Raw genomic sequence first — 14,634 nt, 5'->3', positions numbered from 1 at the left:
TATATGTAGATGTGTGTGTGTGTGTGTGTGCGTGTAAATATAATATATATATATATATATATATAATTACAATAAAATGAAAAGAAAATGACTGTTTTTGTAAATATATATATATATATATATGTGTATAGATAATTACAAAAATATAAAAAATTATATATATAAAATTTATTACAACAAATATATAAACCGTTTTTAAGGTTTTGTGTGTATATATATATATATATACACACAAAAAAATATATAGAGTTTTTAATGTTTTTGTCATACATATACATTTATATAAAATCTTATATATATATTTATATATCAATTACAATATATATATATATATATATATATATATATACATATAAAATTTATTCAAAGAAATGATATATATAAACCGGTTTTAATGTTTTTTCAAATTATATATATATATATATACAAAAGTAATCCTAGTACAAATAAAACATTGTCATTTCAGTTTGACTTGGCCAATTTACTGTATTAATTTGCATAAATCATTGCATGCAGTTGTGCTCAGCCACTTGGTGCTGCTGAGGCAATGCTGTAAGACCCGTCACCATAGTTTCTGGAGGTTTCCATGGCAACTGAGCCACTATATATCAGCCGAGATGGAGGGAGAACAGCGGAGGGGAGCAGAGAGGTGAGCTTTGGAAAGCAAAGGGGAGGAGAAAGCCAATGAGGGGAGAGTCAGACAGCAGGGGAAAGGAGGGAAAAAAAACACTGGCATGTCTTCAGAGACAATAAATACATGCATGTTAGAAAGAGAGAGAGAGAGCGGGCTATTTTCAGCCCGTGGTTGTCATGGAAACAGAGGCCTCGCTACTGATGCAGACGCTCAGTGCTCACAGATGCTCGGCACTTGAATCTGATTAACAACAACTGGCGATAACTATTCGATATAGATCAAATATAACAAGCCAACATAAACACTACGACCCTAACTAGTAACTGCAAACGTTATAAAGCACTACACACATCTCAGATCGCATGAAGCATCCCAGAGAGGCATTCTGCCCTGGTGTAGACAGTCAAACAGCGTCTGTCTTTGGGAAATAAGAGCGTGGAGGAAAACAGTAATGCACACAGTCAGTCATTGCAGATGATTTCCATGAGTGCAAACACTATATGCTGATGCTCCGTCACATGATCACCAGCACCCCCTCACTGCTCTCTGAAGGACAGAGGGTTTCCCACATTTCACAGTTGCTATGGAAACGCTGCAACGAGAGCGGGGAGTGTGTGCAGGAAGTGTGTGTCGTATAGGTGAGGCCACAGGAAGACAGCGACGTGTGCACACGAATGTTCAGGAGCTTTACATCACTGCTCAAAAGTTTGGAATAATCATGATTTATGAAAGAAGTGTCTTCTGCCCTCCAACGCTGCATTTATTTGATCAAAAATGCAGTAAAAGTGTGAAACATTTTTACAATTTAAAACAGCTGTTTTCTTTGTGAATATATTTAAAGTGTAATTTATTCCTGTGATCAAGCTGAATTGTCAGCATCATTACTCCAGTCTTCAGTGTCACATGATCCTTCACAAATCACTCTAATATGATGATTTGCTGCTCGAGAAACATTTATGATTATTATCAGTGTTGGAAACAGTTCATATTTACTGGAAACTGTTATATATTACCATACAAAGTTTAGGGTAAGATTTTTAAAAAGAACGAAAGAATTGAATGTTTATTCAGCAAGGATGCATTAAATTGATCAAAGTGACACATTTATAATGTTAATAATAAATTCTTTTGAACGTGCTATTCATCAGAGAATCCTGTAAAATATGTTTTAAATGGTTAAAACATTTCACAATATTACTGTTTTTACAGTATTTTTCATCAAGAAAATGCAGCCTTGGTGAACGTAAAATAATCATAATTATTCCAAACTTTCAACCGGTAATCTAAATGTCATATTGTTTCTGGTTTGGTCAATCGCAGCGTTCTGCTGCCAAATATTCCTGTATAATGATGCTAAACTGAACAGTTCACACCGTGCTTCATTTCTCTCGCATCGCTCTTCTCTCAGAATCATTTATGGGATCATGTACAGTCATCCGGTCATTATCATAAACTGACCCGGCCGCCCTATGGGGTGTATTGTGCGGTGTTGACTGAGAATCAGAGGCTTCATGTGGTTCCCAACTGGTGGGTCGCAAGGTCACAGTAACATTTGCTGAATACAAATAATAAAAGGCAACTAACTGTAAACATGCATAGTTAGGATAGCAAAATAAGGTCACGTTTTAGCTTATGGTCCAGTTTTCACTATCTTCGTGTATTACTGCTTCTCAATAGTTAGTAAGGTAGTTGATAAGTTTATTGGGTGGATTAAGGGATGTAGAATATGGTCATGCAGAATAAGGCATTAATATGTGCTTTATAAGAACTAATAAACAACCAATATCCTAGTAATATGCATGCTAATAAGAAACTAGTTAATAGCGAGAATTGGACCCTAAAGTGTTAAGCATATTGCAATGAGGATAAACATGGTTGTGCACAATTTGTTTTGTGCTGGCGAAATCATGAAACTTGACATTTAAGAGAAACCAGAATCAAAGACAAGCCAAAGAAATCATAATAAACGTACATTTTCTCCTTCAGCCTGTGTCCTCTTCCAATTTTATGTGTGCATTTCATGGCAATATTTCAGCGTTTGGTTTTAAGGACATTTTAGTATGATAAATAATTGTTGTCCTGTGTTGGCTCTGGGTCTTGAATAGTTGAGAACCACTGCTTTACTCATCTAGAAACTGCAGAATGAAATAATTAAAGGAAGAAATTCTGCTTTAAGCAATTTTACCGTTTGCTAACTTCCACCAGACTGCGGTTGAATCAGACCACGCCCTCTCTTCAAAACCCCGCCCCCCAAAGAGATGAGTCACATCCAGACAGCATTACTGATTGGCTAAAAAAAGGCACAGGCCACTCCCCTTTCTTTGCTGTTCACAGAGTCTGTGCAACACTTTCACAAATATCTCAGTCTATGGATTGTTTACAGCAGCTTTAATCAAAGTTGAGGATAAAGACACACAGTCAGAGTTCTAAAGCCAAAATGTCCATGTTTTATTGGTAAAGAGCGTCTGTGTAGCGAATGGCATAGTGCAGAGGCTCACACGCACAGTTAAGCATTTGCCACAACCTTTGACCCGGAACTGATGGCCAACCAACTATAGCTCTTCACAGCCAAACCACACAGCATCAACAGAGAAACCAAATCAACTAAAAATACTCAGTACAAATAAATAGGTAAACAGATGAAGAACAAAGCCGATATCAGCAGTACTGTATTTTTTTTAATGCAAAAAAGATTAATTTTAAGGTTTTTTTTGTTGTTTTTTTCTTGAGGAGTTTGTTGTTCTAAAGACAGAATAAGAGAAATATATGTGTGAATCTCACAAAACCTGCTAAGAACTGGTTTCGGGTCAAATTTCACCCCAAAATGGTATTTTATTTTGTTTAATAATAGTGAGAATAAAACCCATTATTAGTTGTTGTTGTTTTTTTTGCAATGTGTCATTTTCATAACAGATTTTTTTTTAATTATTATTGTGGGACAATTTCTCAGAAAAAAACGAGAGAATAATAATTATTCTCAACATTGCAAAAAAGAAATATATATATATATATTTTAATGTATGACTAGTGCTTTTTTGCTAATATACATTTACATTTTTAGAAATTATTTTTATTTATTAAAGCATACACAGAAAATTGGGAATTACAAACAAAATATCAAGATGTTAGTAGGAAAATTAGTTAAATATGCCACAAAGCAAAAAAAAAAAAAACGGCATTATTTTTCTCCATGTCATTTTGTTCATTTGATACTGTGGTGAAATATGACCCGTTTTCATGAGATTCACCCATAAATAGGAGAGAGAAATGCAGATAGTTTCCAAAAAGCTTCGTTCTGTTTCAAATCCTGAAGAACGCGTGTTCTGCTCATGGTAAGTCAAAAAATAGAGAATATTTACATCTTTAGATTATATACATGGCAATATATGAACACATGGTCGGTGTGAGACTGTGATAGAGAGAGACGGAGAGAGAAAGACCCACCACATCAAGAGTCTACAGTGATGAAACTGCTTCATAATACAATCTTTCTGTGCTGATTCAGAAACAGCGTCCTGCATGCCTTGTCCTAAAACACACTGCAACATGGGTGTCTTCATCTCACAGCCAGTGAAATCAGCTTAGAGCAGCGTTCTGAAACGGGGAAAGGTTTAGATGAATTGTCTCTCAGTAGCCGTAAGGGTAATGTGATTTTTCTGACCGCAGAGAGGATGCATAGAGGAGAAGAACAAGCTGCTACGGGACGAAACGCACATCTGAACTCTGACACACTGTCTGGGGCAGGTCACGGTTTAGCCATTTTGCATTTCACAAGTTTACATGATAAAATAGAGGTATGGAAAGGTTAAAGGTGAGGTTTGCTGGCTATAACGCCTGTCTGTGTCAACTACTACACTTGTAGTTGATGTATGTTAGCAATATGCTGGTGTACTCTTAAAAAAAACTCCAAAATGATCCGATATATATATATATGCATTTAAAATGTACAGACTTTATGACAGACTATGTCTCATCTTGCACCAAAAATGCTCTCTAGAATTCGAATTTTTCTCACCCAATACGGCTAATTGGCCAAATCAAGGTTTAATTGTGGTAACTGCTTTATCATTGCGCTTGGAATTATACAGATGTGTTCCACCAAAATCAATACCATTCAACAGGCAAAAATGTTCAAATCTGTTATGCAAATTTTGGATCCGGGTTCAATGCAGACATGCCAGCATGTGTGTTTATAAGATCATCTCATATCTTTCCTAGCTCAATGTGCAGTTTTCAGGCGTCGAGGACACAAAGCGAGGCAGAGAACACGTTCCTCACGTTAACTAACCTTTTGCTTATGTGATACTGACGTAGTTCTGCTCTACCTATGTGCCGCATCAGCCGACGAGGGTCAGGTGCTACAATAAGCTTTTAAGAGCATTTCCCGGCAATGATGTTGTTGCTAAGCAACTCCACTGGATATTCAAACACAATCAGCTTTCATACTGTAGGGAGAAAGAGGGGAAGCAATAAAAGAAACAGAAAAAAAAAAAATAGTTTGTCCTATAATTCCAATTATGAAGAATAGCAGGGAGACATTTGAGAGGGATATAATGTCCTCAGGTTGCTGAGCTATGTATAGCACTTCAACAAAAACGAACAATGTCGAACTAGATTCAATGGAGAAAACGATTGCCCAGTTGGTCAAATGAAGTCCAGCTTGATTATTGAAAGTTCCCACCATTTGCAAAAGGATGATTCAGTTTTAACGACAACATTTTGATAAAAAGATGATGAATTGGAAATTAAAAACCGAATAAAGTTTAATGCAGCAATTACAATAATACACGCATGTGTACTCTACTCCAGTTAATGGCACATTGCACATTGTTATTATACAACTTCAAAGCCATTCAAGAACGAGGAACTTGATCAATAGATCGCTTTATGTAGTCAGCAGTTGTTCGTGTATGGCTCCCACGAAGGACTGGTCAGTCCACAAATCTCTTCAAAGAAAATACTCTCTGAAAAGTTTCGCCAACTGGATGGCTGACGTTTAATCTGAAGTGGCCCAAAGAGCGGTATTCCCATTCCCTGAACCCTGACCCTTAACCAGCCCCTTGAACCCAAACCCACTGATTTGGTCTATAAACAGTATACTTGAAAATCTTTACATAAGATTACATGTCATATTGCAAAATCTTTCATCAGAAAAATCTGGACATTTTCACAATGTCTTTCATTCTGTCTCTGTTAAAAATCTAAAATTTTCAAGTCAATGAAATTCTCCTGTGCTGCGTATCCCAGTATATTTCAAAGCTTTAATACAGCTTATTTTAAAGTCAACATGAACTCAAAATGGACACTATTTACTTTCCTAACACACATTCCTGGCCTTATTGTGCACGATTCAACTGTGCACATTATGCCAAGCCAAAAAAACGAAACGATTTTTTTTTTTTTTATCAAACTGTAACCCGCTCCGCCTCTGAAACGACCTTTCATTTCGGCTACAATCACAAATTCCTCCTGGCTCCATTCTGGTACACCCACTTTTCACGATCCAATCAATTCCCGATGGATAAAGTCAAGTCCCGCCCTGCATCCATGTTTCACATAGAAATACTACAGAAGTTAAATGGCGTTTCATGTTGGCTTTAAGTCCAGATACGTTCTGCGCACATCAAAAACACCCAATGCCAGTGAAATAGCCCTTACACACTGCTGTTACTCTTCATTTCAGCGCTGACAGGAGAAAAGACAAACATATGACACTCACGATCTCTTCAAACGTAGATATGCACAGAGAGTTTGCACTATGGCGGCTTGTTGGGAGGTACCATGGTACCTTTGCTGAGGACAGCAGCCAAGTAACTCTTATTGTTCACAGGGAAAGGCTTCTTCTCTCTGCCCTCTTCTCTAGGTATGATGTGTGTCACCCTGAAACTGGTGTCTTTTAGAGTTCAGATTTCTGAGCTTATGAACTGATCCTCACTTGTGCTAGATTCAGAATGTCATCATGAAGCAGAGTGAACATGAGCATGTATTCTGGATCACAGCAGTTTAAGTCTTTATTTCTGAATTAGTCTCAGGTAATACTGTCCCTTACACACACACACACAGGTACACTACCTACCGAGGTGAGTACAATGAATAATGATGTCAACCTCCGGGGAGTGTAAATGTGTGTATGCTTTTATACAGGTCTGTTAGCTGCTGTACATCGGGGTGTGTGTACTCTGTGTCGCTGGACTGTGGCAAACCAACACTTAAGTAATTACACTACTTTAATATAGACTATATTTTTTATACGCGGACACAACTCAAAAAGAACTGCAAAAAAGACGCTTGCTTTGGCACATGTGTACTCAATAGCGCCATGTCCACTTCAGTAAAAACCTGTCTCTCTGTTCACTGAACGGAATATTCCATAGAATCTGTCGGAAAGGGATGGACTTCCATAATGTCAAAGGCTTGACAGTCACACTGGCGTAAAAACCAGTCTACTTCCCTTCCTGCATGTGTATGTGAGTAATCAGATCTGGGTCTCCTGAACGCTCTCCTTGGAGCCATTCGATAGCAACAGCGGCTCAGTCTGCATATTGGGAACGTGACTAAGGCCTTTCAGAGTTCCGTGGAAAGTCATCGCCATTGGGATGGGCATTGGCAGGGGAGGTGAGGTCGAGCCGGGGATGATGTCACCGGTCCCTATTTTCATGGTCGAAGCCTGATTTTGGGAGGAAAGATTGGGTTTGTTGTTGAGTATTCCAGTGGCCATGTTTAAGCCCAGCACGTTGTTGTTAAAGTGGTGCGCTTTGTAGTAGTGGTTCAGGTGATCCGATTGCCCAACGCTCGGCAGGGTCATGATCTCAGGGTCATGAATCCTTGGACTCTGCCCGCTTCCTCCACCAGTTCCCGCTCCAGTGTGGACAGTGCTCCCTCCTGCGATGCCACTAGCTCCTGCGGATCCAATCTCATCTTCGACGTTGATGATCTCAACGGTGCGCGCTGGGCCATGGTGTTTGTGCAGTTGGTGCTGCTTGCGAAGCTTGTAGAAGACGACCAGCATCACGGCCGCCATGAAGGTGATGGCCACAAAGCAGCCTATGATGATCTTAGTTGTCTTCATTACGTCCTCAAGACCCGACAGGTTGGCAACGTCTGTGATGGAGACGGTGAACGGGCGATCGGGTGCACGCGTAGTTCGTGGTGACAAGGAGGACAGCATCGAACTAGTGGGACCTGCTGATGCAGATGCGGCTGGCGGTCCTGGAAAGCTAATAATCGTCTCGTTGACGAACTGCCGAGCTGATTCATGCCCTTCTTGCCCCGTCTCTACGGTTTCAACAGTAACAGTTGTGAAGTAGCTGTAACCACTGCCTGGATCAGGAGCTGAGACGTTCAACACAGCAGTTGCTGTGGTGTTGCCAGCAGAGTTGGTGACCATACAGGTGTAGGGTCCGGTGTCTTGCATGGTCACATTGGTAAAATTCAAGGTTCCATCATGCAGGACAGAGATCCGGACCTTGTACGCTCCATGGGTCATCAAGGTCCCATTGGGGGTCAACCAATTAACGGAAGTCATGGATGTCCCGCTGCGGCATTTTAGCTCCGCTGCCATTCCCTCGGTCACGTTCAGGTCCGTTGGTGGCTCCACAATCACAGGTGCATAGCAGGTGAAGTCTCTCTGGTCAAGATCACCAATGTACCTGCCCTTAGTACCTGGTGGGGCATGGCATCGTGCACAACAAGTGGAGTTATCAGGTACGGTTTCTTTAAGCCACCAGCTCAACCACAGAACATCACAGTTGCAAACCCAAGGGTTGTGGTTCAGATGGACACGCTCTAACTGCTGCAGTGGAGTGAAGAGATCATGTGGCAACGAATGCAGAGAGTTATGCGACAGATTGAGCTCCTCCAGGTTCTTGAGGTCATCAAAGGCATTCCTCTCAATGACAGAGATCCGAGAGTGCATGAGCCACAGTTTGCGTAGAGACACCAGGCCTTGGAACGATCCAGGACGCACCACGCCCAGCTGGTTTCCTGACAGCTCCAGTTCCTCTAACCGCACGAGAGGCGTCAAGTTGGGTACGTCCTTAAGCCCGCACATGCCCAGATTCAGGAAACGTAGGTTCAGCAACCCTTCGAATGCGGCCTCCGAGATGAAACTGAGCTTGCGCAACTCACCGAGGTCTAACCGTCGCAGTGACGGCACACGGTGGAAGGCGTACGCTGGGAGTGTCTCTATGGGGTTGTTCCTTAGCCAGAGTTCACGAAGCTTGCTCAGGTACTCAAATGCCTGTGATGGTACCAGTGGGAGTCTGTTGTCAAAAAGCTCCAGGGTGATGAGATTGGGAAGGCCATTGAACGCCCCCACTTCTATCTGACGAATCTGGTTCTTAGACAACTGTAAAATTTCCAGATGATTTAGGTGCTTGAAGGTATCTGACCTGATCAACTGCAGAAGAAGAAGAAGAGAGGAAGAGAATATAGTTAGCTATAACAGCTGACACATTCTGGAACGGGGTTACTGCATCTTCTGAATCTATTTGTTAAGGTTTAGCCTGTTCTGCAGAACCCACGAATGTCGCATCTTTGTTATTTTGCTCTATTTCAGTATTTGCGTATGCGTGACCATCTGTCACTCTGTGATTGGAGATGACTGATCTACAATGCCTGATGGTTGTAGCATTGAAAGGTCTAACTAACAGAGCTTGTAAATCAAGAATAACCAAGCATGTTGAACACTAAGGCTCTGCAAGTCATTGCGAGAAATCCATCATTTTCATTTGTAGCTAATTTCGGCATGCGGTTTTCATGAAGAAAACGTATATTTAGGGTATCAAGGAAGTTACCTGTATGGAGTTCTCCTGGAGGTTAAGGTATCGCGTATTGGACGAGATACTCTGTGGAACTTCATTTAAGCCTTTTCTGGTACAGATCACTCGACTGGCTTGATTGGAACAGCTACAGGGATTGGGGCAGGCGGGACTGGCTTCGGCCAAGCGAGGTCCAAGGAGGTGTGGCCACAACAACAGTTGGACCAACCAGATAAGGGGGGAGGGGCTGAAAAGGCCTGTTACGATAGCAGCCTGCATGGCAACTGAATCATGTCCTGCCCCTTTCCTAAACAAAACAAGGCAAATCGTGAGCACCAAAAACCCTCAAAACTTCTTAAATGTTAATTTTATGAAAAATAATAAATATGGAAGTGTATTTTGAATGACAACATCCACAAAACAAGAAAGAGAATTAACTTTTTTTACGATTAACTTGTGGAATCAGGTATCTTGTGGCATCAAAGTGTAATCCACACAGTTGTCAACAGCACTGGATGCTGCTACGGGAGTCTTCTGCTTGCCATCACAATCATCACAGTCAGCATTGGCCTTGCTTACTGGAAGAAAAAACACGGGACGGGGAACGCGCGAGAGAGAGAGAGAGAGAGGACGAGGGAGGTCAAACACTGCATATATGTACAGCTTATCGTATTTCATATAGCTAAGGGTGTGAGGGTAAGTACATCAGCAACTAAAAACTGTGACCTGTGCAACTAAATGCTGTGACCTCTAGCCCAGTCAAAGCAGAATTGTAATTTCAATTTATTTTCACTTTTTCTTTTATTACTTATAAACATTGAGCAGCCACAGCTGTAGCCAATAACACAGTCTTTCTTTTTCAACCTTCCAGACTTGGATTGGTCTGGCCTTGACTGAAAAAAATTTGAGGTTTAATATTTAATTTGACTGGTTGAAGGCAACAGGTTTGTGCGGTCAGAACAATGTCTAGCTCTAAAATTATATTTGAAAATTAGTATTCTTTATTAATGTGCATAGATGTGTGGTTCTGTAAACATAAAAAGTAGAATAATGAGAAATAATTAATATTCACATTGTTACTTATATAAATGAAAACAGACATTTATTACAAACTGTACAAAGAAATGTGTGTGTGCAACCATTGTACATACGAGCAAGAGGTAAACAACTCATGTCTGAACACTGATGTTTACAAGGAATAAATAGAGAATAATGACGAATGTTGGATGACAGTGATGCAATAGCAGCAGAATTTGTTTATATAAACATCTTTACAATTAAAACTTTTGGCAGAATGGTGGGGGGAAAAAAACAGACTGCAAGAATGTTAGTAAATGCTGCCTATATTTAAACAAATGTTGTTTTTTCTGAATTGTACTCACTTTTTAAATTTGATTCTATAAAAAAAAAAGATCATAAACCAGACCAGTCTTTAAGTCTTTTAGCTTTAAGGTGTAAGATGGGCCAGAAATGAACTCTAAACCAAAAGTCCGAGCTCGACACCACCATGTTTATGTGAAATTACTAACATCAAAATGGAAACCAATAGACACAGAAAAAGAAAGAAAAGATTTGGACACCAGAAAAGATTTACATGCAAAGTGGAATTGAGGTAATATGGCCAAAAATGCAGGTGTTACGATCTTTTTCTTTTTCACTTTAAACTATTTGTGACATTTACCTAATAAAACAACAGGTTTTAAGGAGCTTACATGAACTCACACATTTATTAGAGACATAATCAGTGTAAGATCATGCACTCATTAAAAACGATCAAAAATCATCCTACAAACCCAATGCACAAGAAAAACATGTTTGCGTTACATTTCAAATTATCACTTTTTTTTATCCATTTTGACATCAAAGCAGGCATGCGCAGAACACATGCGCACAGTGAAGAAGCCGCCAAAGCGCCGTATTTAGAGTACATGCAGAGCAAAGCGGAGGTAATGAAACTAATGCCAGTCGGGTTTGTTTCAAAAGTTTACGACCTTTAATTGACAACAGAGCACGTTTATTAATTATAAAGTAAGATTGTGCATGCAAACACACACACTGTCTTACATCAGAAATTGTTCAAATGAATCCAAAGAAAGTCTTGCAAAATACAATTTTAATACAACGTTTTGTTCTAATATGGCTCTAACATCTTTGTCCATCATCACCCACAGGCGCATCTTTACTGTGTGTGTGTGTGTGTGTGTGTGTGTGTGTGTGTGTGTGTGTGTGTGTGTGTGTGTGTGTGTGTGTGTGTGTGTGTGTGTGTGTGTGTGTGTGTGTGTGTGTGTGTGTGTGTGTGTGTGTGTGTGTGTGTGTGTCACAGGTGCGGTGGTGCAGCTTCACTGTAACCATGACAACGCTAAATTGATTTGCAGATGCTGGATGTCGGAATCCGGTTGGGTGGCGGCGCTCTGTTTGCACTACGGCTTCGTTAAAACCAGCCACAGGCCAAAAAACGAGTCGAATGCATGGATTAAACATCTATTTCATAAGCCATTATATTGATTATTAATTAACCTTCATAAGGCATCAGATGCAGTGCTCTCCATCATGACAGAGACTGCAGTGGGTCTGATGCTCTTATGTGAGAGTAAATCGGTGCATCTGAATGCGTTAGTGACTGCGGCGTCTTAACGGAGACCGCCGTACGCGCGTGAAATACACAAGTGAGGCCCCGACACGCGCGCGCGCGCTCCCTCGAAGACGCGCAACAAAATGGCACACGGGTATCTGTGTAATTCACGGATAATGAGAAAGAAAAATGCAAATCAAGCCAAGCCATCATTAACACAACTGCGAAATCATCACAATTCCAACGGCCAGATTCACTGCTATGAATAAATATTTAAGTAAATAAACTGACTAGCTAAATAAATAAATAAATTAAACGAATGCTGAATGAAAGATCTCACCGTTCTCCTCTCATGCATCCATCACATCCTCCGGATCCTCTTCTAATGAATCATCTTGGACATGAGGAAACCTAAATCAAACCAATTCCCGTCAATCCCACAGCATGAATGATAACCAAACCTATCGATCAGTTCCACAGCATTTGAGATCATTCATCTGATCAAATGCACATTGTACCTTTTCCTTTCTCCTCGCGCCGACTCGACGAATCTTCTTCTAATGATTTTCCTCCCGTTGATTCGGTGTCTCTCACAGATCCGGAGCGCGTCAGTGCGCGCGGACACGGTGAATATATAGTTAACAGATCATACCACCGCTGGGAGAGAGAAAAAAACGACGCAATCGCTCGCTGTAAAGTGTAAAAATCGAATGTAATTTGATTATCCGGGGTACGAGGCGTACAAACCTACTGGCGCATTTTTGTAAGTGTATGCAGGCAGCTCGCGCGCGTCGTGGCCGCACGCAGGACTGATGCTGCACCCAGCGCAACATCTTACGCAAAGTCCGTAGCCACGGTCCTGAATACAGCGACCACTGAGACATGCACAAAACACACCTGCTCTAGCCTGTTTCCATACATCCATGCATACACACTGTTTCATCTGCAGGGACAGGGACTGAGATTGGGATCATGCCTAGCCTGCTACTACAACTATAAACAGACATTTCAAATGGAAACACTGTTTTGGTTCTGAGCTGCTTTTGCTTCAGAGTTCACCCTGCAAAAATGTATCTTACAAAAGGAAATAAAACATTGAAATGTGTTAATAAGCCCCAAATATGCAAAATCCTTAACATGATAATGACTAAACAGATAGGAAAACTGACTATACTAAACTGGTGTAAAAATGTCTTTTGGATTTTTTTTTTTTTTTCTCACAGCAAGTTAATTATTTAATGTCATCTGGGTCCTATTTTCTTGTACCTTGTGTAGTTTTGTGCATGTTTTTGAGGATGAAGGTGTCACAAAACTTTGACATCGAGTGCAACTCTGCACCAAAATAGAGTTTGATTGGATGCATGACAAGTGTTTTCTCTTCATATGCATGATTATATAGTTACTTTCGCAGTTAGAAGTGCTTTTACATTGCTGTCTGCAACCCTATCAGAACACTGCATTTTACATTACATATATGCATTTGGCAGATGCTTTTATCCAGAGCCACTTACATTGCATTACAAGGTATTTTTCATGCATTTCCTGCGACTCGAACCCATGACCTTGACGTTGCTGGTGACCTGGCTATTTAATGGACTAAATTAGTTTCGTGTATGCGGGTGAATTAATCATCATATTCACAGAATGATTATTTTGTTCACAAAATGTTTTTCTTTCTTTCTTTCTTGTGCATTATTAAAGTATACAGTCACAGCGTTATGGCATGAAATGGAAATTATACTTGGTGTATATAAACGAAATGTATATTTGTTAAATGTCACCATTGTTGAGGGTTGATATAACAGATAACTCACACTAAATGTTTTCAGGAGATGATAACCATGAAGCAATAAGACGTTCAAGTTCGTCTAGTTTCAGCTTTGGAACATGAAGGTCCTGCCTGTGGATAGACATAAAAACATATTTTCTTTTTTGTTTTAGTGCAGTGGAAAGACTCAGTGGATGTTAAAGGTTCCCAGCGGAACCATCAATGCCAATAAAGAACCTTCATTTTTAAGAGCACAATATTTGTTCGAGTTATTTCTAAAATATAACAGATGAATTCACAGGCGGGCCTAAAACACACATTTACGCTGATGTCTATGTATGCAAACTCAGTTTCAGAGGCAATTTTATCTCATAATTGCTCACCATGCAATTTCTAACTTATTGCATACTAGGATATTGGCTGTTTATTAGCACATATTAATGCCTTATTCTGCATGACCATATTCTACATCTCTTAATCCAATACGTAAACTTAACAACCACCTTACTAACTATTAATACGCAGTGATTAGAAGTTTACTGAGGCAAAAGTCGTAGTTAATTATTTAGTGAGGATTGGACCCTAAAGTGTGACCAAAAAAAGTTGCATTTGTATTAGGGTATTTTTGCAGCTCCTGGAAAATGCTGATGACCGCTAGCAAAGCTGATTCTCCCAGTAAAGGAATAAATGAATAAGCAGGGCGTCTTGACCAGATCTAGCGGGCGTAATGGTAATGGTGCTCGGCCTCCATGTTGAACATGCTTGAGGTAGTTAGTTCACATTAGCGGCCCTGTTTGAGCTCTCCTGTGGTTCTGTTGAACTCTGTCTGCGTCCCACACACTTGTGTCCTCCAGTATGTATTATGACTTAATGATAAGCCATCTACCTCTCTCTCTCTCTC

General features: G+C 40.2%; 1 protein-coding gene across 3 annotated transcripts; it reads right to left on the bottom strand.

Annotated features, from left to right (window-relative positions):
* Positions 1-6,578: 6,578 nt before the first annotated feature.
* lrrc4bb (leucine rich repeat containing 4Bb) lies at positions 6,579-12,895 on the bottom strand. 3 transcript variants are annotated; one of them, XM_056263693.1, is made up of 5 exons: positions 12,484-12,895; positions 12,306-12,376; positions 9,832-9,971; positions 9,430-9,700; positions 6,579-9,032 (listed from the first exon to the last, which is right to left on the bottom strand). In XM_056263693.1, the coding sequence occupies exons 4-5, from the start codon at positions 9,670-9,672 to the stop codon at positions 7,110-7,112; spliced, it is 2,166 nt and encodes a 721-aa protein (XP_056119668.1). In that variant the 5' UTR covers positions 9,673-9,700; positions 9,832-9,971; positions 12,306-12,376; positions 12,484-12,895; the 3' UTR covers positions 6,579-7,109. The 3 variants fall into 3 exon arrangements, with proteins under 3 accessions (XP_056119668.1, XP_056119669.1, XP_056119670.1); XM_056263694.1 differs by having other exon boundaries at positions 9,841-9,971; XM_056263695.1 differs by having other exon boundaries at positions 9,848-9,971.
* Positions 12,896-14,634: the final 1,739 nt, after the last annotated feature.

This window comes from Rhinichthys klamathensis, unplaced genomic scaffold (assembly GCF_029890125.1).
Source record: "Rhinichthys klamathensis goyatoka isolate OS25496 unplaced genomic scaffold, OSU_Roscu_1.1 h1tg000209l_1, whole genome shotgun sequence".
Taxonomy (NCBI): Eukaryota; Metazoa; Chordata; class Actinopteri; order Cypriniformes; family Leuciscidae; genus Rhinichthys; species Rhinichthys klamathensis.
This window is presented reverse-complemented; position numbering and strand designations above follow the sequence as displayed.